Source organism: Equus caballus, chromosome 7, assembly GCF_041296265.1.
Source record: "Equus caballus isolate H_3958 breed thoroughbred chromosome 7, TB-T2T, whole genome shotgun sequence".
In the NCBI taxonomy this organism is placed as follows: Eukaryota; Metazoa; Chordata; class Mammalia; order Perissodactyla; family Equidae; genus Equus; species Equus caballus.
This window is the reverse complement of record NC_091690.1, coordinates 73,476,688-73,502,874: the sequence shown is the minus strand read 5'-3', so window position 1 is coordinate 73,502,874 and position 26,187 is coordinate 73,476,688. Positions and strand designations below refer to the sequence as shown.

Here is a 26,187-nt window from a genome sequence, read left to right as displayed (position 1 = left end):
GACCCCAACACTGTGGTAGGCATACCTGGAGCCTCACAGACCCAGGGGCTCACCAGGCTGGAGGAAACACAGAAGTGGGGGGCATCTGCCAGGGTCTAGGGGCTGACAGTGTGGCTGGGCCGGGAAGACGGGGTTTCTCAGACACCAAAGGTGGGAGCCCCAGGAGGCCTATTTGGTCACTGCTATGACCCCAGCACCAAAAACTGTGGCTGCCCGGTGCATAGTCAGTTCTCGAAAAACGCTTTCAGACAACTGAATGAGTTAATCTGTTAAATGAGACATTTGTGAAAGGAGATTGGAATTTAGAAAGAACTGCCTAAAAGATGATGATGACAATGATGATGATTCCAGCCAAAGACAATCGGGTGGGAAAAGGTGACATGCAAGGTTGAGATGGCTGGAGGCCCAGAGATGGCCAGAAGCCCAGAGATGGCCGTCCGAAGCCAGACAGTATTGCTTGGGAAGGATCAGGCTGCCTTCAAGACCCCTTTTTCCAGTTGGCCCAGAATCTTCCTCAGCTCCAGGCCACATTTCTCCACCCACCCAAGGCCCTACTCAAGCCTTCCAGAGAACATTCTGGAATGTGATGCTGAGGCATCAGCCTCCAGCCCCTTCCCCTGACTGACTCTGATAGTCTCTGTGCCTTCCAACCGTAAGGTGTCCCGGCCTTTCATGCTCTCAAGTACCTGTCGGCAGGCTGCCCACCAAGGTTTCCCCAGAGCTTGCTCTGAGAGTATGACCTGGATCCTCCTACTGACTGGGACCTCCCCCATCAGACCAGAGGGTCCCCAAAGGTATGACCAGGCCTCCTTTTTCAGATAAGGGTCTCTGTGAGGACAGGGATTATTCCCCCCATCAGATACAGGGTCAACAAAAGTGGGACTAGATTGAGGTCTTCCTGGTTGTCTTCCAGCCCAGGGACCCTCCCAGGGGCCACACAGAGAAGGGAAGAGGACAGGCCAGCATGCGGAAGGGGGCCCATGGCTGCTCAGCACCCCGGAGATGATGTGGGCCAGGAAAGGTGCTGGGCCACCTGTGGTTGGCAAACTCACCCCACTCCAGGCACTGCCCAAGCTGCTCTTGCGCCAAGGAGGCGTCCCCGGGGGGGGGGGTGATGACACCCAGGCCTCACTGCCGGCGCCGGGACCCCTCCCCTCTACGGAGCACTGTGAGGTGGTAGTAAACACAGTGACCCTGCGACACGTGCATCCTCTCCCCACCCCACTTCAAATCCCGGCCCCAAACACGAGACAGGCTAAGAGGAAAAGAACAAAGGTTCCCGGACTGCGACATCACTCGCCGCCCGCCTGTCGAGCGCTTGCTCAGCCGGAAACCCAAGACAAAGGCCTTGGTCAGAGTGAGGAGGATGAAGGGCAAAGGGTAGGCAGCCTGGCTTGGGGGGGCCACGTGAGAACGTCACTGGGCATCTCTGGGGACCTAACTGGGAGGGAAGCAAGGACAGGATGGCAGCCAAGCCCTCCCTGCACACACACGTCACTCCGCAAACATTTATGGGACACCTGCTGTATTCCACACACCCCAAACATTACATGCCCCGTTCCTCACCCCACACGCCTTCCGCACACACTCTCCTACCTCCTGCAGCACATTCCACAGCCCTCCTTACCGTGTCACCCCCACACACCCCTAGCTCACTGGACACCCCGCACACACACCCATAAACAGCTCTCAGGGAGAAAAGATCACATAATCCATGTGTCACACCAAAAAGTCACACAGCCCACACACCCACACTTCACATCACACTCACACTCAGCCTCCCACCACGCACCTCACACACCCCACACTCACTTCCCTAACCACAGACAAACACATCCAATTAAATTCAATACACACACCACCCAGACAGAGACACACCCTGCATAGATAATGTGCACACTTAACGTCACACCAAAATGTCACACGTTTGTGGGCACACACAGCCCCTTGGCATAGACAATCCTGCCTGCATACTGCCTCCTCCCCACACCCACTTGGGCACACACACACACACACTCAGTCAACCAGCTGCTTGCCTTGGACCCCTCAGCCCTGGCTGCACTCTTTCCTACCCAGAGTTGCACAAACAGCCACCACACAGACACATGACACTCAAACACCAACACACAGGTCCTAATATATTTCCCAAGCAAGCCCAGGATGTACCACAGTGACTCTAGGCCAGTCACCTAGGCTGCAAACACACTTGGGCACACACAGCCCCCTCCCCCCCCAACCAAGACATCCAATGAAACCCTCATCAGGCCCCTCCAGCGGCTCTTCTTGGCTACACACAACAGCCAATAACATACACAACCACACACAATCCCCCATGCAAGCTGCCCCTACCACAACTCCACCCCACAACGACAGACACACAACCACACACAAAGTTCCCTACACGCACAACAGTCACACCTACAGCCACGGCTTCACACCCACAAGGCATCTCCTGAGCCACACACAGCATGCAATGCCACACACTCACAATCCTCACACTCACCATAAGCCCCCACAAGTCCCCCCAGATAATCCCACTAGTGATGACACACACAATACCACATGACACAACACACATGATCACACACAAGGCACACCCAACACATGCAACCCAGCCCAGCCTACACACACACCCCCCCCAGACTCCCCCAGCTCAGCACACCTCCTGTCACAGGTGACGGACACCAGATTGCAGTCTACACCTCCCCTCCCCCATCCCAGGCCCCTCGCTCTCCCCAGTCAAGACTAGGAGAGCAGGGACGAGGGGTTTATAAGTTATGAACCCCAGTACCCCAGCACATGATCCCCACCCACCTTAGACCCCTGGGCACCACCGAGGGACTGCACACTCCATGTTAGTCCCTTCCACCAGCGCCCAACCATGCCATGCCTGACAACATGGGGGCAGGGGCAGAGTGGGTGGAGGTCCTGGGGACACTGGCCTGGCACTCTGAGCCCACCTCCTCACCACCCAAAAGCAGAGGCAGATACAAGGGGAAGGGATGACCACAGAGAGAGAACCCCAGAACAAAGATAGAGAAATTGGGGGGAGTAAGAGACAGATGGAGAGAGGTGGTCACATGGGCAAAAGAGACCAAATGAGAGAGAAACAGAGGGGCAGAGAGAGAGGACACCCAGAAAGACTCCGAGAAGCCAGAAGAGAACCAGAGAATAAAGTAGGACCAACACACCCGGAGAGAAAAGAGAAGAGAGAGTGAGACCAGCTGGAAAAGACTAGGAGACCTCCTATACAGGAGGGAGGCGGGGAGGGAGGGAAAACGGGAACAGGGTGGGAGGGGGGCCTGCCAAGAAGGAGTGAAACCATCACGAAAGAGGCATTTAGACCCTGGGGTCTGTTGGAGTCAGGACTGAAGTCCAGATGTTTGACTGGGAATCTGGGTGGGGTGCAGATGAGGCTGTGGAGCAGAGGTTCAGGGGCTTAGGGGGAGGCCTCAGCTCTGAGGTGGGCTCCTGGCTGAAAGCTGGGGGTTCAGTTGTTTTGGGTGTGTCTGGAGTCCAATATATATAGTCGGGGTTCAGGGGTTTGGGCAGGGGTCCTCCACTAATCTGGGAGGCAGGGGGTTCCGGGTTTGAACAGAGCTCTCGGTGTGGACTGGGGTCCCGCTGTGGACTGGGAGTTCAGTGCTTGGGATGGAGTCCCGGATCCAAAACGGGTTCAGAGTCTGGGGTGAGGTTTGGAATGTGAGCTGAGGATTCAAGGGCTCCCAGAATGGGTTGCAGTCCCAGCACAGGAGTGGGATTCAGAAGTAGGGTAGGGGTCCCCACCCTGAGGAGGGTTCAGAGGTAGGGCGGACCACGGAGCCGTCGACTGCCTGCTCCGCGGAGGACCCGGCCGGGCGCTCGCCCGACACCCGGTTCTCCTCGTGCCCAGCGCGGGGGGCCCCCCTACCTGCAGGCTGTCGGCGCATGGCTGCGGCGGCGGCGGCTCGTCCGGCTTGAGGAAGACCTGCTGGCCCCGCCTGAGGAATTGGACAACAGCGATGAGGATGTGGTGCAGCACCAGGACCATACTCGCAGCCGCCCGCCCGCCCGCCGGCCCGGCCGCTGCGCTCGGTCAGCGCGTCCGCAATAGCTTCGCCGGGTCCGCACGAGTGTCCGCCCCAGCCCCGCCCCGGCCCGCCCACTCCCCGCCCCCCGACCGCCCCAGCCCCGCCTACCTGCCCGCAACCCTGGACAGCACCTCTCAGCTAGTGCGATCTTCGGACCCCCCCAGACCCCCGCCCCCGCCCCGAGAGCCCCCTACCAGCTCTCACCTCCCTCATCTCTCCGCTCTCAAGATTCTTCCAGCTTCTCCGCTATTAGGATCCCCCGCCAGGGAGCCGGATCTCAGCCCTCGCTCCCTTCTCTTGCCCCTTCGCCACTCCTCTCACTACCTCGCAGGGGGCCTCGCAGAGCCCCCATCCTGTCTGATCACATCCTCTCCCCACCACTTAGAAAGTCCTGGAGCCAGCCAAGGCAGAGCCCCAAGGCCGAGACCAACGCAGTGAAAAGGGGGTCCGGGGTGGGGGGTGGGGGGGGATGGGGGGAAGGAGCCGCTGACTCGATACAAGGAGCCCTGGGCTTGCTCCTCTTCCAGGAAAAAGCGAGAAGTCAGGGAGAATTTTAGAGGTCGCTCCGGGACGGACAGGCCCTGGGAGCAGTAGCAAATCTGTGAAGGAGACACGTGCGCACAGACACACGAGCGCACACGCAGACAGGCGCACCACTCCTGAGCGAGGGGTAGGGGCACCGGGCGCCCAGCGCTGGACAGACACGTCTGCGTTGGCGTCCCCGGAAGCCAGAGAGGGTGCAGGCCCCAGGGCCACACAGTCCACAGTCCCGCGGTGGGACCCGCGCGTCCCGAGCGCAGTTCTCCGCAGAGCGGCCTCTGCGCTCAGGCGCCTGCGGCAGCCGTGACGCTCCCGCGCCCCCTGCTGTCCCATCGCGGAGGCGCAGCCCGGCCCTATTGCCGTCTGCCCGGTTCGGGGGCGGGCGGAGGGTGGAGGGCTCACCGGGGCCTGCTCTCCGCCTGGACCCACTCGGTTCCTAGCTCCGCTTGGCATGAGATCAGCTGGGGCGGTGGGACGTGTCTGGACTTGAGGGTGCGCTTGGGTATCGCCTGGCCTTTGCCAGCGATTTGCTGCATGACCTTGGTCAGATCCTCTGCCCGCATTCTGGGCCTCAGTTTTCCCATCTCCTTCACAGGACTGCCAGGAGAATCAAACCCGATAACGGAGAGAAGGCAGCCAGAGTTCCCTGACAGCCCTCGTTGTGGCCTGACCTGAATCCTTCCCACTGCGCTGTGGACCCCTTTCTCTGCAACTACCCACCCCCCACCTCTTGGAGGGTGACTCAGTGAGCCCCCAGCCTCCCAGCCTCCCCACCTCACTGGGCTGATTCATCTGGGCCCTTTCTCCCTGGGGAGCAATTTCCTCAACGTTGAGTCACTGAGCCCAATCCTGGACACAGTCCAGGCACCTGGCATACAGGCTGGGCAGAGCTCTGGCTGTGCCACCCGCTCAGGGGCAGGCCCTCCATGCCAGTATTTCTCCCACCTCTCTTTCTGAGGTCCAGCTCTGGACATGCTTCTCCCCTGCTCAGACACCTCCAGTGACTCCCTACCGCCAGCACAATAAAGCCCAAGCCCTGAGCCTGACACGCCAGACCCTCTAGAACGGCCCCAACTTGTTTTTCCAGCTTTGACCCTCTTGCTGCCACCGTTCCTTAAATTTATACTTCCTGCTCTACTCAGATGGGTCACTGACTCATTCTCACCTCCAGGCCTTTACCCAGGCTACCCACCCCCACTGCCCTCCAGATCCGGTCAGCCTGCTTATGATTCAGGGGCCAGTCGAAGGCCCACCTCCTCCAGGAGGCCTTCCTGCTACCTTAGTCCTCTGGGTCCCTCTTCTTGCATTTTTCCTAGGAGTCATGTCTAGGTCATGGGGGGAGGTGGGGAGCCTGTCTGTCACTAAGCGATGCAGGCCAAGTCAATGTATTTTACTGAATCTTCAAACTAGGGGCAATATGTCCTACTTAATAACACTGTAGAAAACGCTGCATGGGCTAAGATGTTTAAAGGTTCTAGTGTAGAAAAGGGCCTCCCTTCCCTTTTTTGGCCTCAGTTTCCTGCTCTGGAAAGGGGGTGACCAATGTAAGGGCTATTGTAAGGACTGAGTCTGAGCCCAGTGAACAAAGCTCTTGATAAATCTTGAGAGCAGTCACCAGCTCAGTCCTGGGCTCTGGGTAGCCTAGGTGGGACACAGGTACCCAGGAGGTGTCTGTTACAGCCACTGGCCACAGCTCTTTCTTCTTCAGGGGAGGCCATCTCAGACCCTGTGGTCAAGAGCCAACTCTGGCCTGGCACAGCCACCATCTCCTGGGCTCCCAGCTCTACGCAAGACTTCAACAGCACTCACCTCTTGAGAAGTTATTTCTTAAATCTTACTTGGTCTCTCATACTGCAGCTCAGTGGCTGGGGCCCCAGGTACATGCTCTATGATCCCTCAACTCAGAGAGATTCCTTCTGTGTCAATCCTTCAGATTCAACCATTCCTCAGAGGGTTTGAGTCCTAACTCTGCCAGACACTTGCTGTGTGATTCTGGGCAGGTCACTGCACCTCTCTGGACCTCAATTTTCCCATCTGTGAAATGTTAACACACTAGGGTCAATAAACAAACTTCTTCCTTTGGCAGGATACAGAGCCCTTTCACAAACACTCCGTCATGTAATCCCTGAAATTCTCCAACCAGCCCACTCCCAACCAAGGCTCTTCCCAACCAAGACCTTGCCTGAGCTCTCAGGGCCAGGAAGCGACCCTTCCTCCAAGGTCAGGACTCCTCCACACCCCCCAGCAGGTCCCTGCCCCGACTCTACATTCTGTGATTCTGTGCTGGGTTATCACCCTGGCTCATGTCTGGGACCCCCAAGCCCAGACATTCTTAAATGTTCCCAGGTGATGCTAAATTGCTGCCAGGTTTGAGCTGCATCTTGTCCCTCAACCTCAGGCCCATGGACTCGAGGGTCAGAGCCCTCAGGGCTGGGTGTGTGCATCTGGGGCTGGGGTTCTGTGTCCAGAGGCCTTAACATGTACTGAGCAGTTACCTCGTGCCTCACATTTCATCTTCCCAATGACAGTGTGCAGTAGGATCTATCATTAGCCACATTCTACAGATAAGGAAAACTGAGGCACAGAGACACTAAGTAACTTGCCCACAGTCACACAGCTAGTAAGCAGTGGAGCCAAAATCCAAACCCAAGCCATCTGGCTCCCCTCTGTGCCTGAAATTCATGCTCTGCCTCTTGAGGAATGGCACGTGAGATAAACAGATTTCCCCACCTCTCCTTTTGTCCCCAACAATGCAGTGACTAGGGTCCTATGCTCCCAGTCCCTGAATCCTCTGCCCATCTCCGCCACAACAAAGCCCAGCCCCAGCTGTCCCCCCAGCTCCAGCTCAGGAATGCCTGGTCCAGCCCCTCAGCCACCTCTTGTCATCTCCCCAACTTATGGGCCACTCTAAGCTGCCCAGTGGCCCAGCTACCTCAGACTGGATATTTCAGGAAAAGTGACTCAGCCGAGAGCCTGTCAACCTGTGTACAGGGCCCACTCGACCGACTGACTGACCGCAGGCCCTGTCCAGAAAGCGGCCCTCCCTCCTAATAATGACCGCACCTCCCACTGGCGGCCCATTGTGCTTACAAAGCACTTCCTCCCCAGGACTGGTGGGCAGACTCTTCTCCTCCCCGTCTCTCCATCTCTCACACCTAGCACCAGCAGACCCTCCATAGCCCCCAAATCTGCTCCCATCCCCCGTGACAATGTGTCCTGCTTCCACGAGGCTGTCTGGTGCCTGACAGGCACCTCTCCCATTGCTGCTAACCATGGTCAGACCCCTGGGGCCCAGGTTCAAACCTGAGCCTTGCCCTGACATGCTGGGTGCCCTCAGGCCCTCTCTGGCAAGGACTGCCCAGCAGCCCTGAAGGTTGGCCTGGCTCTCCTCGAGGGCTCAGGCAGCTCAGGTGGAGGGAGGCGGGATCTGGGTGGGCCTAGCTTGGCAGAGGCAGCTCCCCTGGGCAGACGGGCTGCCTGCCTGGGCATGCCCTGCCTAAGGACTGTGAGCAAGGACCAGATCCCAATATAGGAGGCTCCTCAGGAGAGAATGTGTGTGACTCAATCTCTCCATGACCTGGGGTGGAGCCCATGGACTAAAATAGGGCCCCTGCACCCAAGGGGCCCTGCAGAGGGACCATCTAAGGAGCGTCCTGGAGGGAGCTGACATCTCTGTGGCTTCTGCCTCCATTCTGAGCCTGTGCTCAATGCTTTGCCCTGGGGAGGGCATGAGTGTGCACCTGGGCAGGAGTGAGCCACTCTTAGGCAGCTCTGTATGTGTGCTGTATGTGAGGCCCTGCATCCTGGTCTCTGAGCCCGATGTGGGTGAAGGTAGGAGAGGGTATGAGTACAGATGTGTAGGTTTATATCTTTGTGAGGGAGTGTGATACTTCCACGGTATAGCTGAACGTGTGTGTGTGTACACGGATGTGTACATATCTACAGACTACAGGAGCATGCGTGTGTGTGTGCAGACAGGTATGTGTCTGTGTGCAGGTGTATGTATGCACACATCAGGTATGTATGCACAGTTGTGCGTGTGCACAAGTGTCCAAGTATGGTGCACAAATGCATTTACATGTGTATGTGTGTGCAAATGTGTGTGTGTGTGTGTATGACCAAATTCACACTTGACAGAGGTGCTGCCTGTGGCCACTAGCCCAGGTCAGCTCTGAGTGTCCACTGGCTGTGGCCCCAGATGTAGGGGAAAAAACGTGGCTGCAGGTAGATGCTGGGGACAATACGGGTTTTGGCTGAATGGGCAGGGCCTGCTCCCAGAGTCCCAGCAGCAGCTCTGAGTGGGAAAGGGCACAGTGAACTCAGGCTCAGGGGAGAAGGGAAATGGCATGGGTCAGCCACAGGTCTTGTCCATTTCCATAACATTTTCAAGTTATTTGCATACACATTTGTCTCATTGGCAGCAGATGGCTGGCTCCAGGACCCTAGAGGGGGAAGGGAACTCACAGGATTCTGATCAACCTGGGTAGACTAGTCCAGGACCTGCCAATTCACATCAGGCCTGGGGTCCAGAGGACTCAGGCCGTGGCACACCTTAGGCCTTGGTGTCTGCTCTTTATCATCTATACACCACAAGATCCTTCTGCCACACAAGGCTGCCCCAGGCCACACACAGTCAGACACACACTCACTATCTTTCCACAGATACACATATATACTCCCATCACTCCTACATACACACACACACACTCCTATATACACATGGCCCTATACACACACTCACACGGCTCCTACACACAGAGGCACAGGTGGGCGTGCCTGCCCTGGTGCCTCCTTCTCCCGATGCCCAGATTAGCTGGAATAATCTTTTCTTCACCCAAGTCCGATCCTGGCTCACCCCCACCTACATGCCTGGCTCCCCAGTGTCCACAGGATAAAGTTGGAGCCCTGGCCCTGGCTGTTAAGGCCCTTATCCCCCCAATAAAAACTTCCTTTCCTGCCACGTTCACACTCTGCCTTCTGGCCACATTCCTCACTGCCCTCCAATCCTCCAGCCAGCACTTCCCATCACTCCTCTGCGCTTAAGCCAGGCGCTCAGCCTCGTCACTATACTGTCAGCTCCAGGGGACAGGACTCTTTTTTCTGTCTTTTTCATTGTTGTGACCCCAGCATCTAGAAGGACGTTTGACCCAGAAGAATTGTTCAAAAAGATATCTATGGACTATACGGATCCATGGTAGAACTTCCTCCTAGCCTGTCTGTCCCCTTATGTAGGACTTGCCCAACTGTATTTGCTTCCCTGTAGGCCTCCCCATCAGACCCGGTGCTCCTCTGGAAAGAGACTGGATCTGATTCAGCTCTGTGTGTCCACAGCCAGCACAGGGCCAGGCACAGAGAGCAGAAGTGGAGGATGGATCCGGGAGTAGAGCCCAGGGCATAGTGATCCCCTCAATGAGGCCCAGGGATGTCTGGAAGGTGGGGCCACCTGGGCCAATCACAAAAGCCCACCTGTGCCAGGGAAGAGGGCTACCGACCACCTTCCCCCATTTGAGCCCCTTTCTGAAGTCACTCTGACTGGCGATCCAGCCTCTGCTTGCACTCTCAGGGATGGGGAGCTCACTTTCTTCACAGCCAACCCCTTCCCATGTGGGATAGCTCTGCCTGATGCTGACTCCTCCCACAACACCATGCTATCAAACCCTGATCATCCTGGGCCAAGATTCCCATGGAAACTAGGAAGGAAGATGAGCAAAAGGAGAGGCAGATGACACCTTTCTCAGCAGCTCTACCAACCTTTCCAGCTTTGGGCAGAGGTGGGAAAAGGAGGTCTTGGCTCTCAGCCTACCCCAGGGACAGGCAAGTGGGTTCAAGGTGCTCAGCCTCCCCTCACCCCAACCACCATCCTTAGGAGCCTAGGGCAGAGCAGAGAGTGCAGTGCTGAGAAACTCTTCAGCACCCTCCACTGAGCCCCATCCCCTCACTGAACTTCCATCCCCTCACTGAGCCCCATGCCCTCACTGAATTTCCATCCCCTCACTGAGCCCCATCCCCTCACTGAGCTCCATCCCCTAACTGAGCCCCACCACTCCACTGAGCCCCATCCCCTCACTGAGCCCCATCCCCTCACTGAGCTCCATCCCCCCACTGAGCACCATCCCCCCACTAAGCCACTCCTTCTCTCATCCCGCTATGGTCCTACCCACCCCATCTCCTCCCCTCACCAGCAGCGCCTGCCCTCCAGTCTATAGGACCTTGAAGGGCTGCTCTGACTCCAGTCCTGGAGTGCCACAGGGAGATGCTTCCTCCTGAGCCCTGGCAGGCAGCCCAGGTGGATGAAGGAAGGCAGGCCAGTCCTCGGCCAAGGGTGGCTGCCCAGAGTCCCACCTAGCCCGGCCTGGACAGCTGCAGCCCATGAGCTGCCCAGCTTTCCTCCACCAGCTATTCCTGGCCTGGCCCTGCTCCAGAGGTGCCCCAGGCTGTAGTTGGTCACTGACCTCAGCCCCGTATACATGCATACACACACACACACAGGGCTGCTCAGAGCTGAGCCTGTGAGGGACACCAAGGCACAAGAAAGTCGAAGCAACAGGGACCCAAGGCCCCATGCCCTGAAAACTCTCCGCCAACTTAGAAACTGTCATTCAGGGAGGCACCAATCTGTGGCTTTGAGGTTTCAAGAACTCCCAGAGCTTTTGTTCTAAGGAAATCAGAGCCTCTGTTATAAAGTCCCATTATTCAAAGTCTGTGCTTTTTACATTCTATGAACGTGAGAGCCTGGAGTCCTGAAAACAGAGGAGCCCGGGGTTCAAACGTTCTGTTATTCTGACTGCCTGAGATGCCAGGACCACAGGACCCCAACACCAGGGCTTCCATGCCCCTCTGAGCCTGATGGCCTGTGGGCCTGAGTCTCTGAGAATACCAGACAAGGGAGAGGGCGGCACGGCTCCCCTGCACACAGGAGCGGTATTCCGGCCTCCACCTTTTTGCTTACACCATTCTCCATGCCTAGGGCTCCATCGCCCTCCTCTCCGCTAATAAAATCTTAGACAACTTTAAAGGAGAAGGGAGGGGAACGCCAGCAGCGACTACCTTCTAAGTGCCAGGCCCACCCGTTGATTCTCTCATTTAATCCTCCTGATATTATTAGCCCGACTTTACAGTTGATAAAACTGAGGTCCTGGGACATGAGGTCATTTGCCTAAAGTCACACAGCTAGAAATAGTAGAAGTCCAAACCCAGCCCCTTGCAAACCTGTGCCTCCCAGTAGCAGGCTGACTCATGAGAAGACCCCAGAGGGCCTCTCTCTCCGCTCCCTCCTTGGCTTGAGGGCCACACTGGAGGAGCTCCTCCCACCCCAGCAGGTGCCCAAAATCCAGAAGGCAGAGACCATGGCCCTTTCTTCTCTCACCTCCCCAAGCTGGAGGCAGCCTAGCGCCAGCCACATTTCCTATCCTGATTGATCGAAAGGCGCTCGATCTGCAAAGACTCTGTGGTGGGACTGGGAGATGTGGCATTTCGTCTCTAAGCACCCGTCGCTATGGAAGCCAGATGCTGCCAGCCCATGGCCTAGCAACAAGGCCCGGTGTGGTGCGGGGTGGAGGGCATTGTAGGGGCTTCTGAGGCAGCCAGCAAGAGACAGGGAGGGTGGACTACTCTGTTCTCCAGGCTGGAGGGCTGGACCTGCTGCCCTGGCTAGGCTTGCAAGGGGAGGAAGAAGACAGATGGGGTGGGATCAGGCAGGCTCTGAGAGACAGAGACTCAGAGATAATGGCAGAAAGAGACTTGCAGAGACAGACAAAGGGAGCCCAGAGACAGCAAAAGGCAGAGACATCACTGGAGAGAGGGAGATGCAGGAAGGTGGAAGAAGACAGAGCTGGGCAGAGTCGTGGCGCCCACTTAGACAGACAAGTGGCAGGGAGGGACTGACTCCCAGACAGGCCCGACTGCCGGGGAGGGAGATGGTGTGCTGGAGAGCAGGAGGATGCCGCAGGGGAATGACAGAGATGGATGGACGCGTGACAGGAGGAGATAAGCCTGAGGCAGGAGGCAATAGAGAAGCCGATAATAAAGGAAGAGGGACGAGGAACGGAGAGGCAGGCAGAACAACTCGGACTGCGAGGCTGAGCAGACAGCAGCAGGGGCAAGACAGGCCAGTACGAGGCCAAGGGCACCGAGGTCACAGAAGTCCTGAGCTGGCCCAGTCCTGAGCCCTTCCTCTTTGGTCTGCCCATCTGTGGCATGGTGTCACCAGCCTTGTACCAACATCCCACCACCTGGCCTCTTTCCCAGAACACAGAATCATCTAGACACAGACTCTCAGAAAAGAGACTGGTCGGAGGTCCCATGCTTCTTGTACCCCCAGGGACAGGTCTTGCCCAAGAAGGTACCATGAGGCAGGACCTGAAACAGCAGGAAGTCAGGCCTTGGGGATCCCAGGCCAGAGTTCCCTCCCCAGCCTCGCCCGAGTCCGACCACTCCTTGGTTACCCATGGAGGCACTGTCGGTACAGAGAGGCACACCTGTCCCCCGACCAAAGTGAACGAGAAGATGACAGAGCCTAAGATGGGGCCCCTTTACTTCCTTCTTCCTCAACGACAGGTCCTGTGTTGGGGTCCTGGGGATCCAAGGATGGAGCAGACAGCGTCTGGTGGAGAGATGGCCGAGAGCTGTCCCTTTTGGGGCTGTAACTGGGGAAGGCAGGCTCTGGGAAACCCAGAGTGGCCTGGGCCCCTGGGGGCAGGGAAGTGGCAGACATTTGACAGGTGACATCTCATTTAATCCCCACCATAAACAGATGAGAAGACTGAGGCCCCCAAAAGGAAAGTAACTTTGCCCTAACCACCACCAGCCAAACCAGGACTTGAACCCAAGTTGGAGAGCCTGGTGGAGGCCCTTCTGCCAGGGTGGAGGCAGCTGCTCCAAGAAGGGGGGTGATCCAGTCCTGCTCAGGGGCCCTTCCCAGGGGGAGGGTGGGGAGGGTCCTGAGCCCTGCTCTGGTCACCACTCCTCCCAGGACCAGACGTCCCCCTCCCATGTCAGAATGGGTGACAGGGCTTGGCTAAACTCTGCCAGGTGTCAGGTACTAATCTCTCCCTGTCTCTCAGTGCTAACTGTTCCTGGGGTTGTTAACACCGTCAGCAGCACCTGACAGCTGCTCTGGGTGCTCATGTGCCCCTGAAGGTGCCCCATCCACCCCCATCAGCCTCACTCTCTCCAGACTCCTGAGGGAGGAACAAGACAAGGACTAATTAAGTGCCTACTATGTGCCCCTAATGGTGTGAAGCACTTTACCTTCATTATCTCATTAAACTGCCCATGAGGGCTCTGAGGACTCACCCCCGTCTCTTTCAGCCTCTGGCCCCTGGCCTCCCTGCCTGCCCTCCCCCCATATTGCAGCACCCACCCTGGGAGCAGCCTCCAGGGCAGGGTGGCCCCATAGCAGTGGGTGCACATAGGGGCCTGGTAACTGGTAATCTGAGTCTCAGCTGCAGTGCCCGTGGTGGGGACAGTCCGGGAAGCAGGGGGAAGGTGTAGGGTCAGCAGGCGGCAGGCAAAAGGCGAGAGGAAGGGGAAGGGGAGTTAGGGGTCGGGGAGGCAGGGACGGCAGGCTGCTGCACACCAGCCTCGCTCCACATACACACACTGCATGCTGGGCCTGGGCTGCAGGCCAGAAGATCGACTAGCGGCGCCACACTCCCCTGGGCCCTGGTTCCTGGAAGGCGGTGCTGCAGGGATGAGCAATCCACTGACCACCTCCTAGTCTCCTCTTCCCAATGCCTGGAAGCTGCCTCCTCCATGCAGCCTCCGGGCTGATCAGTGTCATTGCCAGGGTGAGAGTCTGGGGGCAATGAACAGTGACCTGTCATCTCTTCCTCAGCCCAGCACTCTCCCCACTCCTTGGGAACCTGGTCCAGGTAGACAGGGGGTGCAAGGGCCTACATGGAGGCTCATGATCATACATACACATGTGTACGTGCGCATGTGTGTGCGTGCATGTGTGTGCATGCATAAGTCAGTCAGTAGAGCAGAGGAGATGCAAATACAAGATGTGAGCCAAACGACCTGGGTTCAAATCCAAGCTCCTCCATTATCTGGATGTGTGAGCCTGTGCAAGTCACTTAACCTCTCTGAGCCTCAGTTTCCTTATCTGTGCAGTGGGGTTACCAACAGTACCCAACTAATAGGGTGAATGAGGTTACACGTGCAGAACTCCGGCACAATGCTTGGCAGACAGTATTTTTTGACACAGAAGAGCCTTTGTTATTGTGACTGTGAGGGTATGTGCATGTTTGTGTGTGCATGTATGCGTAAGTGTGCAAGTATGCATGTGTAGGTACCCTTGGGAGGTCCAGGAGGGATTTTTGGTGCTCCAGTAAGGGAGTGTAGGCTGCTCCCTAACCCTCAACTCCCGTGGAATCTGGGCTGCAGCCGCACTCTCAGTTGGCCTCAGAAAAGGGGGACTTGCTGCACCCCCTGAAAAAACCCACCTGTGCTGGGCGAGGCTGTGTGGGGGAGATGGTTGGCCTAGCGGCCACCCGGCAGAACTGGTGATTAGGAGGTTAACGGCCTAGCATCCGGAAAAGAATGGGAAGGAGGCTGAGCTGTGGGACTATCCATCAAAGCTGGCAGGCCCAGCAATGCTGCACAGCAGGATGGAAGAGCACCAAGGGGACAGCGGTGAGGTGGGGGAAGTGTGGACAAGCTAAGGGCCAGGCAGCCAGGCCCAGCCCAGCACTGACCTTTTCAGTAACCCTGAGTGAGTCACTGTTACCTTGGGACCTCAGTTTCTTCATCAGGACAATGGGGCTAAATGTCTCTTTCTGCCCAGGGAAGTTCCAGCCACAGCAAGCCCAATATCAGGCCCCAGGGCCAGTAAGAGCCCCAGAGAGAGTGTGAGGGGCTCAGAGACGCCCTTACCTCCTACAGGTACCCAACTCAGCCAGAAATCTCTGAGGGTGCAGAGTAAGAGGATATGGCAGGGTGTCTGGACTGGGAGCCCGAAGACCCAAGTTTGAATCAATTTCAGACTCCAATCTCTTGCTGACCTTAGCCAAGCCCCTGACTTCCCAGGTCATTCCCTGGATGCCCTCCCCCACTATCACCACCACACACACTCCCAGCCCATCCCACAGAGGCAGGAAGGGCCATAAGCACAGCCCTTGCCTATACAAATTTCATTCAAACTGAGGGCAAAGTCACGCATGGGCCCTCCCCACCTTTTGGAGGTGGCGGTTACCTGGAAAAATCCTGGCCAGCAAGTCTGGGGCAAGAGGTTCTAGCTGGGGTCTAGCAGGACCCTAGCAGAGCCCAAAGTCTCAGTCTGTCTCTAATGACCTCAGCAAGCTGGATCAAGTCACTTTCCCTCTCTGGGCCTGTCTTCCGGTCCCCAAAATCAAACAAGCAACCACAACAAAGACCTTCAGGAGCTCTTCTTGTCCTGGGGGACAAACTGTCAACTCCTCATTGCAGCCACTCCCTCCCAGTCCTTCCCAGCCTCCACCTTCCTATGCTTCCCACAGTTAGGCTGCACTGGACTTCCATCCAGCCCCCAACCCTCTGTATGTCTCACCTCTGGACTCATGCCTCGTAGGTCACCAGTTCACCTCTGGACCTCTGCCTCTCCACTGAAAAACCTCCTCCTCGTTCAACAGGGCCAGAAGCGGTATCAACCCCTCTGCAGAGCCCCTGGCAGAGCCCCTGGCAGAGCTAAGCCAGACCCCCTTGCAGAGCCAGTAGTGGCCCCCACACATCTCTGGAGCCTAGACCAGGATGTGTCTGTGTCCCCATCAGACTCTGAGCTTGCGAGGGTGAGGGCTGGGCTGGGCCGGATTCCCGGGTAGGGAAAAGGTGGGCAGCCCAGGGCCTCAAACAGGGATGGGGATCAGAGAAAATGGAAGAAGGAGAAGGAGGAGGAAGGGAGGGAGGAATGAAAGAGATAAGAGAGGAGGGAGGGACAGCAACAACTGTCCCCAAGGTCTCTTTGGATCTAACAATCTGAAGGAACTCTAGTCCCCTCCAGAGAGAGCCCCCATGCCCTGGTCCCTGCTCCATCCCCCGCTCACCTCCCCCTCCCTCCCCTTTTGGCCCCAGCTCCTGTCACACACACCAGGACAAAGGCCCAGAGCCAAAGGGGTCTCTGGCCTCTGCCGCTGCACCCTGACTGGAGGCTAGGAACACGCCTGGTCGTCATAGAGATGCTGTGATGCTGTCATCACCAATTCATCGCCCGAGCCCTGGGAGGCCTGCAAGGTGTGAGGAGAGCTGGTCAGAGCTGATCAGAGTGGCCAGTGGGACAAGAGTCCTGGGGCTGTGGGCCTGGGGGAGGGTCAAGGATTAAACTCCATCACCCCAATCCAGCTGTGTCCTCCCCTCAGCCTCCCAATGCCCTGGAAGGAAGGAGGAGCACAGAACTTTCCCTAGGCTGTTCTGTACACCTACTGTGTGCCCAGCTCAGTCCACCTCAGAGGTGGTGGTCAGTGAAGGCCAGGACATGAAGCCTCACACCCCAGCGTCTGTGAGCAGGTGTCCAGGCCCTGCTGTTCCCAGTGGGGCAGGGAGATGTCCCTCCTTAACGTCACAGGGGCTGAGAAGGGGTGGAGGGATGGGGAAGGAGGTGAGCCCATATGTTGTGCCATCTCCAGGCAGGCAGGTGCCAGGTATTCCTAAAAAGTAACTCATTCAATCCTCCCAGAAAACCTACAGGATTGGAATTATTACTCCATTTTACAGATGCCTGGATGTTCTCTCTGCCTAAATCTTCCCAGTCAATCCCATCCCCTCCTCCAGGAAGCCTTTCAAGATGCCTCACCCCACACTCATCCCCACTCCTCTGAACTCCCAGTGATGGTGGATGAGGGTCCTGGTCTCCCCAGTCAGACCGGACTGCTGGTTCCTCCTTCTCCCACCTGGGGTTGCAGAGGGCTCACAGGGCGGACCCTCTCCTCCCAGCTACCCTCCCAGCAACTGGAAGACCACGCCCATTAACACAGTCTGGAGCTGTCCGTGGTCCTGAACCCTCCCAGTGCGGCTTTTGCCTGTTGGAAGTCACCTGTTCCTCAGCCTGGGGGAGAAAGGCCAGACTCCACCTGTGAGGCACCCCTGCCCTCCTCTCACCTAGTTCTTTCATTCACAAAACCTCAAAACAAGGAACCCATTTGGAGCAGGAGAATGGGAATGAAACTAACATGCATTCGCTCAACAACCATTTATTGAACACCTACTACGTGTGGCCCTGTGAATGGAGGTTGGGATACAATAGTGAACAAAACAGATCTATCTCCAGCCCTTTTGGAGATTTTGGTCCTGTAAAGTCAGCACTGGGGTTTGCTTTACACACATTAACCCAGTTGATCCTCACAATATATATGAAGGTGGATATTATTATGCCCATTTTACAGAGAAGGACACTGAAGCTTGGAGTGATAAAAGAATCTGCCCAAGGCCACACAGCTAGTAACCAGTAAAGGTAGGATTGAAACCGGGATGTGTCAGACCCCAAGTCTCATTCTTGCTCCAGTCCTGGGTGGGGAAGGGAGTCACAGACCTAGTCTCTGCCCTCCAAGAGCTTATAATCTAATTTACTTGTCCCAGTTCTCCAGTAAGCACCACTGGCAAGTGCCCCTGGAGTCTGCTCTGAATCCCTCCTGCTGCAGCTCTGACTTGGCCTCTCTTTGTTGGGACTTCAGTGGGGCGGAGGATCAGCTTTCATCTCCTTGCAGACACCTGGGGTGCTCCTATGAGCTCCCAGCCCTTTCTCCACCCCCACCTTGCACAGAGGCCTCCTTCCACAGGAGGGAGTGAGGTGTGTGCTCTAAAAATACCTTAATCCCTCCCTGCTCGCGCTCTAATTAAGCTGAGTGAGTCACTACTTTAAGTAATTTATTGCTAGTTACATAATTGCTTTAATATTTGGTTCTAGAACTGGGGAACAAAAGTGCCCCCCTTCTTTTCAGGGAATTGCTAATCCACAGAGGGGTTTATGGCCCCTGCTGGGGGGAGACAGAGAGAGAAGTGAAATCATCTCGGACAGGCCCCTGCCGAGGTCTGGACCAACGCATGGCCATTTCCACCATGGCCGCAGGGCGCACCTGAGCTGAGGAGGGGCAGGTTTGTGGGCACCAACTCTCTACTCTCTGCCACCCACTCTGGGGATTTCTGAGGTCACCACTGCCAGCTGGCCCAGCCCTCAGACCCAGAGCCTACCCTAAGGAGACCACGGCCTGAGCATCCCTTCCCCAGAGGCCTCATTGCCTCTGCCAGTCCACAGGAATCAAGGCCCAGAGAGGGTGAGCAGTTCCTTGGTGTCTCCCAGCACATCAGAGTCAGCCCCAGTCTATGTGCCCAGGTTGTCAGCTCAAGGAAAACCAAGCACGTCTCTCAGCCCCATAAGAAGTCACCCCCAAAGGGGATTAACTGCAAAAGGCACAAGGGAAGTTCAGGGGGATGATAAAAATATTCTTTTCTTGATTGAAATGGTGTTTATATGACTGTATATAGTTACCAAAACTCATTGAATCATACACTTTAAATCGGTGCTTTTATTGTATGTAAATCATACACCAAATAAAATGGATGTAAAAAAATAAAAATACATTTTAAAAAAGAAGTCACACCCCCACCTTCTGGGTCTCCACAGCATAACAGCTGTGCAGGGTTGACAGCCATGCAGAAACTGAGAGGTGTAAAGAGCCAGCTAGGGAGGACACATAGTAGGTACTCACACAGCAGATGTTTGTTTCACTCCCTTCCAATTAGCAAGGACTCACTAGGCACCTCCTGGGTGCACTTGCACATCCCTGATCTCATCGGCTCTCTCCCAACTCTCACACAGCCCAGAGAGGGAGCGGAACCTCGTGCCAGGTGCATTACACACTTTGTCCCATTGAATCCTTGCAGCAGCGCTAATGAGGTGGACTCTATCATTGTCCCTCAAAAGAGGGAACAAAGGTGGCAGAACTCGCATAGGTCCTGCAACTAAGAGTGGAGAAACTGAGATGTGAACCAGGAGACAGTCCCCAAGGCTCATAATCACTCGCCTCTATCCACCTCTTTCGCCACACTAAGCAGCACAGGTTAGCAAGCCAACGCACAGAGGACGTGTCTCTGACCCCCAGCCTTCAATAATGAGGTTTTCACTAGGCTTAGAAGTAGAGCCTGGGTACATCCAAGCAAGGAAGACAAGTGAGCATGTGTGAGCTCAGAGAGGTGGCAAGAGGCAGGCCTGGCTTTGGGAAGGAGGGAACTGGGTCAGGCAGCAAGCCTGGAAGAAAGACAAAAGAAATCAGACAGAGTCTGAGAAAATGAGGCAGAGGGCATCTGGCCTCTACTCAGGGCATCAGGGCATCAGGCCCTGAGCAGCAAGGGGCCCTCACTGCTATTCTTGACTCACTCCCCCTCAAATTTGTCTCTGCCCAGTTTCTCGGCCCTAATCGGCCATTCACAACCACAGTCACTACTTCACGGGGCACAGGCAAAAAGCCTTTACCCCTAAACTTGTCAAAGACTCGTTGGAAAACACTTAATGATGCCATGTGGCAGGAGACAGCTCTGAGGTCGGGGAGTATAGAAAGGCCACCAAGATCTGAGGAATGATCAGAGTTAGCCAGGTGAAGGGAGGGGGCATCGAGGGGTGTTCCAGGCAAAGAGAACAGCATATGCAACAGCCCAGAGGTAAGAGACACTGCATAGGTCAGGAAGAAAAGGTGGCTCAGTCCGGTTACACAACGTAGTCTGTGTCTACACCGAGTGTGAGTGTTTCTGTGGGTCTGCACCATGCGTGTGCTGAATCCACGTGTGTGTTGCATGTCTGGGTATGTACAGCCTAGGTTGTGTGTACAGGTGTTGAAGTTCATTCTGTTTCTTTTGTTTCTAGGTCAATTTTTAGATTTATCCTGTGTCTGTTTCTCTGTGTATATTGATGTCCGTGTCGTGCGTATGGTGTGTCTGTGTGTGCACTATGGTCTGCTTATTTGCGTGTGGGCTTCTGCCTGTTGAGTTTTTCTGTTTGTGTGTGTTTGTTACACATGCCTGTATGTGTGTGGCTGGGACACTTGGTCCCTTAGCTAAGGCAGCCGGGGCCAGAGAAGCCCAGGGCAGGCGAGGGGGTCAGGGGAGGGGGAAGGCGCTGGAGCTGGACTGCAGGTGCCCAGAGTAGCACCTAATGATTGTCAAGCACTTAGTGGGGCAGACGCTGCACCAAAGATGCTAATTAACACTGATAATGAGTCAGCAGCCTGAGGCCCAGCAGAGGCTGAAAGTGGGTCCCCACTGGCACCCGGCACTCAGATGAGCCGGCTGGGCTGAGGCCCCTAATCCCCCCAGCAACAGGAGGGGGCCATCTCACTGACTCATCTCCCAGGGAGGCTGAAGGCCCAGGCTCTGGACAGGAAGAAGGACTGAGATCAAACTCCAGGATGAAGGTCTTAAAAGAGAGGACTTTGATTAGACTTGGCAGTGGACAGGTCGTAAGTGTTACTAAGAGATGAGGTAGCAGTGACACAGTTCTGCTCTTGGGGGCTATGGTCTGAGGGAGTGGCCTCTGGGTGCCATGGATGGGCGCTCTGGATAGTGGGAGCCACAGGCAGGATGAGGCAGGGAGGGATGCCCCTGGAGGGGGATCTAGAGTTGCCACACAGAGCCTGCCTGGTGGCACAGTGGTTAAGTTTGTGTGCTCTGCTTTGGCAGCCCAGGGTTCGTGGGTTCGGATCCTGGGCACCGACCTAGCACCACTCATCAAGCCATGCTGTGGCAGGCATCCCACATATAAAATAGACGAAGATGGGCACGGATGTTAGCTCAGGGCCAATCTTCCTCAGCAAAAAGAGGAGGATTGGCAGGAGATGTTAGCTCAGGGCTAATCTTCCTCCAATAATAATAATAATGATAATAATAATAGAGTTGCCACACATCCCTGCATTGGTGGGGGGACACTGGGGAACTAGGGCCATAGCTCAGGCAGGTGAGCTGGGAGGTGGGGGCTGTCACTCTTCCCCTAACCTGTCTACACAACTCATGTGTCCTCAGCCACCCCGACGCAGCCTTCTTACCGCTCACCTGGGTCTCCACACCAGCCTCCTCACTGGCACCTCTAACTCACCCTCCACTTGGAGCTTCCTAAACCCAAAGCTAACCATGGCCTGAAAGAGATTCTTCAGCAGCCCCAGTGCTGCCCAGACGGGGAGCTGGATGGTCATGGCAGCAAGTAGCTCCAGCCCAACAATAGACGACTAGGGGCACGTGAGTGCACTCAGAAATCACTGGTGGTGCCTGAGCACGCACCAGGCCTCAGGGAATGTGACAAGGTGGTGTTCAGAGACAGGGCCTGGCTTCTGACTCTAGCTCTGAGACCAACCAGTTGTGTGACCTCAGGCAAGCCGGCACCCTCTCTGGGCTTCAGCTTCCCATCATCCATTTGTCCCTCTAGAACCCCACTCTTTCCTGCTGTGCTCTGTGTCCGGGAGGCTGACTTCCAGTGCTGCTTCACTCGGAGCCCTCGCCCTCTGGCCTCCAGTCGGGTTCTGCCAATGAGGGCAGGAGAGCAGAGTGAGAGAGGGCTCGGGGTATTTACATCCTCACCCACCCCGCTCCTGTGACAGCTGCTGTCAGGCAGCCCCTCATCCACGACCCTGGCTCTAGGATCTGGAGCACCCTCCTTGCCCCTCAGGTCTCTTGGGTGCTAGTCCTCAGTACCCTGACAGGGTCTGTTGGTTCCCTTACCCTGCCCCACCTCCGTAATAGTTGCTTCACCAAACTGCCTTCAGTTAAACCATTTGAGTGGGTCACCTGTTTCCCCTCTACAAAACAAGCCTAGGTCCTTGAAGCCGAGTTGAGGTGATTAAACAAGCTAATTTGAAAAGATCAAGGGCACTCCGTAAACGTTAGTTCTCTCCATTCAGCCCCCAAACCCCACCCCACTTGGAGCTTTGAGATAACTGAATTCTCTGGCATCAGAAGCACGTGATACTGGGCTGCCTGCTTCTCTCCACTCCTACCCCAATTCCTGCCCAGGCCCCAGCACAGGAAGCGTCCAGCCCTGCCCCACCCAGAGCCCACGTCTGAGCCCCCAGCCAGGGGCCTCCCACCCTAGAGTCCCCCACGTCTCAGCACAAAGGAAGCTGCCTGTGTGTCTGTCTGCTGTCTGCTCCCTCCCGGCCAGCGCTGAACCAGCACAGCCGCTGCAGACTGGCCCAGTACTACCCATCGCACCCCCAGCCCCACCAGAGTGTCCTCGCAGGCAGCCCCCTGCTTCCAACCCCAAACCTCCAGGATGACAAAGTTCTCTCCAATTTTCCAGAGAAGGGGATCTCCCTGCTTCCAGCTAGACTGTCTAACTCCACACCCTTCCATGGCCCAGGCCGCCAGGGGGAGTAGTCTGGGGCTCAAACCTCCCCAGGGCTGAGGCGTGTCCTTCTCTGGCCCCTGCATGGCAGTTTCAGCTTGAACAGACTTCAAGAGAGTTTGCACCCCACTTCCCTGCTAGGGCAGGAGTCTCTCCTGCAGCCTCCTTAACCAGGCTGCCCAGCCCCTGCTCACACCTCCCCGGCCCATGGACAGGGAGCTGCTCCATCCCTCCTAGGCAGCCCCTTCCCTCTTGGACTGCACTGCCTCCCTCACACTGAGCCAAGCCGGGCCTGCAGGACGCCCCCACAACCCCAGCGCTGCCTCAGTACCAACAGCCCAAAGAGAGATTATAGGGAAAGCTTCGAATGTTAAAACAGTAGAAACCTAAAAAAGCATCTGATGCAAAGATGAAGAATTGAGGCTTCTAGAGGAGGCCCCTCCCCTGGTCCCACCCACTGCTGGGCTTCTCTCCATGGAGTCTCCCTGCTCCACGGAATGACAGACTTCACAAGTTCCTGGGAGGAGTCTCGAGTCTCGAGTCTCGCAGCAGGCAGCAGCTCTGGCAGAAACCTCAAAGGCAGCATCTGAGGCCCGGGAGGAGCGGGAACGCCCAGGTGCAGGAGGTGGCCTCCTGCCCCAGACTTGGATCTCTACTTCGAGCTCCCCACGTGCTCCAGAGGCTGGAGGCAGCGAGGCCTTTCAGGCCAGACACACTCCTCTCTCTGCTCCAAGCCCTGCCATCTCACCCTAGGTCCTGCTGTGTAACCTTCAGTTAATCACTATCACTCTCTGGGGTTCAGTATTTGCATCTACACAAGAAGACTGGACCGTGAGTCCCTGAAACTCTCTAGTGGGATGCAGGTGTGGCCACTGAGTTCCCAGGGAGAACGGAACCTAGTCACCTCTCAGCCACGTCCAGCATCTCAATCTGATAGCCCAGGATCCTGACTCGCCCAACCTGAGCCTGAAGACAAAGAGGCCCTCACTGACTAAGAGGGGTCCCAGGTTCCCCTGAGGGAAGCTCAGTCCCACACATGATGGTCCCTTCAGCTCATGTCCACACACATCTTGTCTACCTCCAGGCAGGTGGGACCCAGGAGAGAAAGTGTTGAGTGGCCAGACCTTGGGCGTGGCCTTGCTGGGTCAGCAGAACAGGGGTATGTGCCTTCACACACATTCACCCATCCACATTCTCACACTCGAACGTGGACACCCATGTACACAGAGGTGCATACCCACACATTTTACTAGAACATATGTACATAACACTCTGCACATAGGCACACACACACACCAGCCACATTCACATGCACATAACCATTTACTGATAAATCAGGCATAAAAATGGACACTCACATGTTCACAATATGAATATACCTACGCTTTTATACAAACACTGATCCACATACTCTGTCTCAGAACCATATACACACGGGCACAAGTGGAAGCTCACACTGAGGAGTGCGCGCACACACACAAAGAAACACAGATAAGCCAACCACCTTCACCTCCAGCTCAGTATCAAGCAGATCACGATCCAATAGAAAGCCAGATCCCGCTGCACTGTCACTCTAAATCCATTCCCAAATCGAATCCCATCCAAGAACTGGGAGGAGAACATTTCTTCTCTCCTGGCTTAACACCAATTCTCAACCTGGAATCAGGTCTCTGGAGTTGGCTAGGGCCCCTCTTAGCCTCATAACCCAAGGTGCCCAGCCCCTGCCTTCTGTCCCTCGAGCCCAGCTGTTCATCTGCTGAGATGTCTAATCATCCACGTCGTGCCTGGCCTTTGCCATCTGGAACAATAATCCGGGGAAAGAGCAGGAGCTTTGGGGGCAGATGGACCTGTGCATCAGGCCTGGCTCCACCAGTCACTGGCTGAATACCTCTGGGCAAATCATTTCCCCTCTCGGATCCTCTGTTTCTTCATCCAGAAAACTGCAGTCCCTTGGGTTTGTGGTGAGGATTAAATGAGATCATAGATGTGAAAACAGTGTTCTGGAAGCTGTAAACTTCTGTGTGAATGTGTGAAGAGCCATAATTATGGCTTAATCCTTTTATCCCTGCCCCCACCCACACCCCTCAACACACAGCAGGCTGAGGGATCCCCGAGGGAAGGAATGGAGGCTGCTTCACCTCTGTGCCCTGCATATCCCAGCACCCACCAGGGCCTGCCCCCACCAGCCCCAGCAGCAGGGTCCGGATTTGGATCCAAGGAGGCAGGACAACGTGTACTACCGAAATTCACACTGGACTACAACTCCCAGAATGACTCACAGACTGCCAGAAGGGCGTGGCCACAGGCTTAAACCCTTCCTCCTCAAGCCCTTTCCTCCATTGTATTCTCTGGGGATTCATCTCAGACCAGACAGGACAGCCTAGGCAGGAGGTCACATGTCTCTGAGGCCCCTCGGTCCCCCCCACAGAGCATCCACACTTCTCACCATTCCCACTACGACGGCTCCATCTCAAACCTCCTTGTCTCTCCCACACGATGACAGCTTCTGGGCTCCTAGCTCTGGTCTCTCCCCCTCCCGGCCCCCACTGAATCTTTCTAAATGTGTAGGTGAGTGTGGGTGGTTCATAATGGTAGCAGCTAACCTTTACAGGCACCTGCTGCATGCCTGGTGCTAAGCTATCCACTTCCAGATTGTTCACAGTCATCCTGCCAGGAAAGTATTATTATTCCCACTCTGCTATTCACGTGGAGCTCAGAGAAGTTAAGTAAGTTGCCCAGGACCACACAGCAAGAGTAATGGTGCTGAAACTTGAACTATGACTGTCTGCCACCTTCTCTCTTCTATTTTCAAAGCCTTCTCTGAACCCAGGATAGCTATCCAAAGAGTGAGAGCCCAGAGGCCCCTAGGTCCACACATCATATCAGCAACTTCATCATTGGATAGTCCTCCCAGATGTCTGACTTAAGTCCCTTCTGTGCACCAAGCCCTAGTTGCCTTCTGTTTTTCAGGTAGGGCAGTGAGAAGGGTGACTTCAGGGACTTCAAGAAGTGGGTCACATCACTGGGGACCTGGCCTTTCCCAGGGAGCGACAGCTGGGAGATAAATGTGTTGAAAACATCCCTGTTACTAAATATATCAACTTCCCAAGCGGATGGGGGTGCTGACAGGGAGCCTGTGGCCCGCGCCCTGAAGGCCACAATCTTGTGGCTCAGACAAGCTAGGGCACTCAGAGCAGCACACGAGGCTGCTCCGGCTGCTCTGGGGTCTGGGAGGCCAGCATGGAACGGGATGATGTCTCATCCTCCCAGCCAAAGCTGCCG

At 56.0% G+C, this 26,187-nt stretch overlaps 1 protein-coding gene across 3 annotated transcripts in view; it reads right to left on the bottom strand.

The window, feature by feature from the left end:
* Positions 1-26,187, bottom strand: part of PDE2A (phosphodiesterase 2A) — a 90,243-nt gene that overhangs the window by 59,131 nt on the left and 4,925 nt on the right. For 2 of the 3 annotated variants that reach the window (XM_014741834.3, XM_001499060.7), the window contains exon 2: positions 3,911-3,980. In XM_014741834.3, coding sequence (XP_014597320.1) covers positions 3,911-3,929 — 19 coding nt within the window. In that variant the 5' untranslated portion in view covers positions 3,930-3,980. Of the gene's footprint in view, positions 1-3,910; positions 3,981-4,274; positions 4,893-26,187 lie in introns of those variants that run through there. The other variant, XM_070274467.1, reaches the window with a different exon arrangement.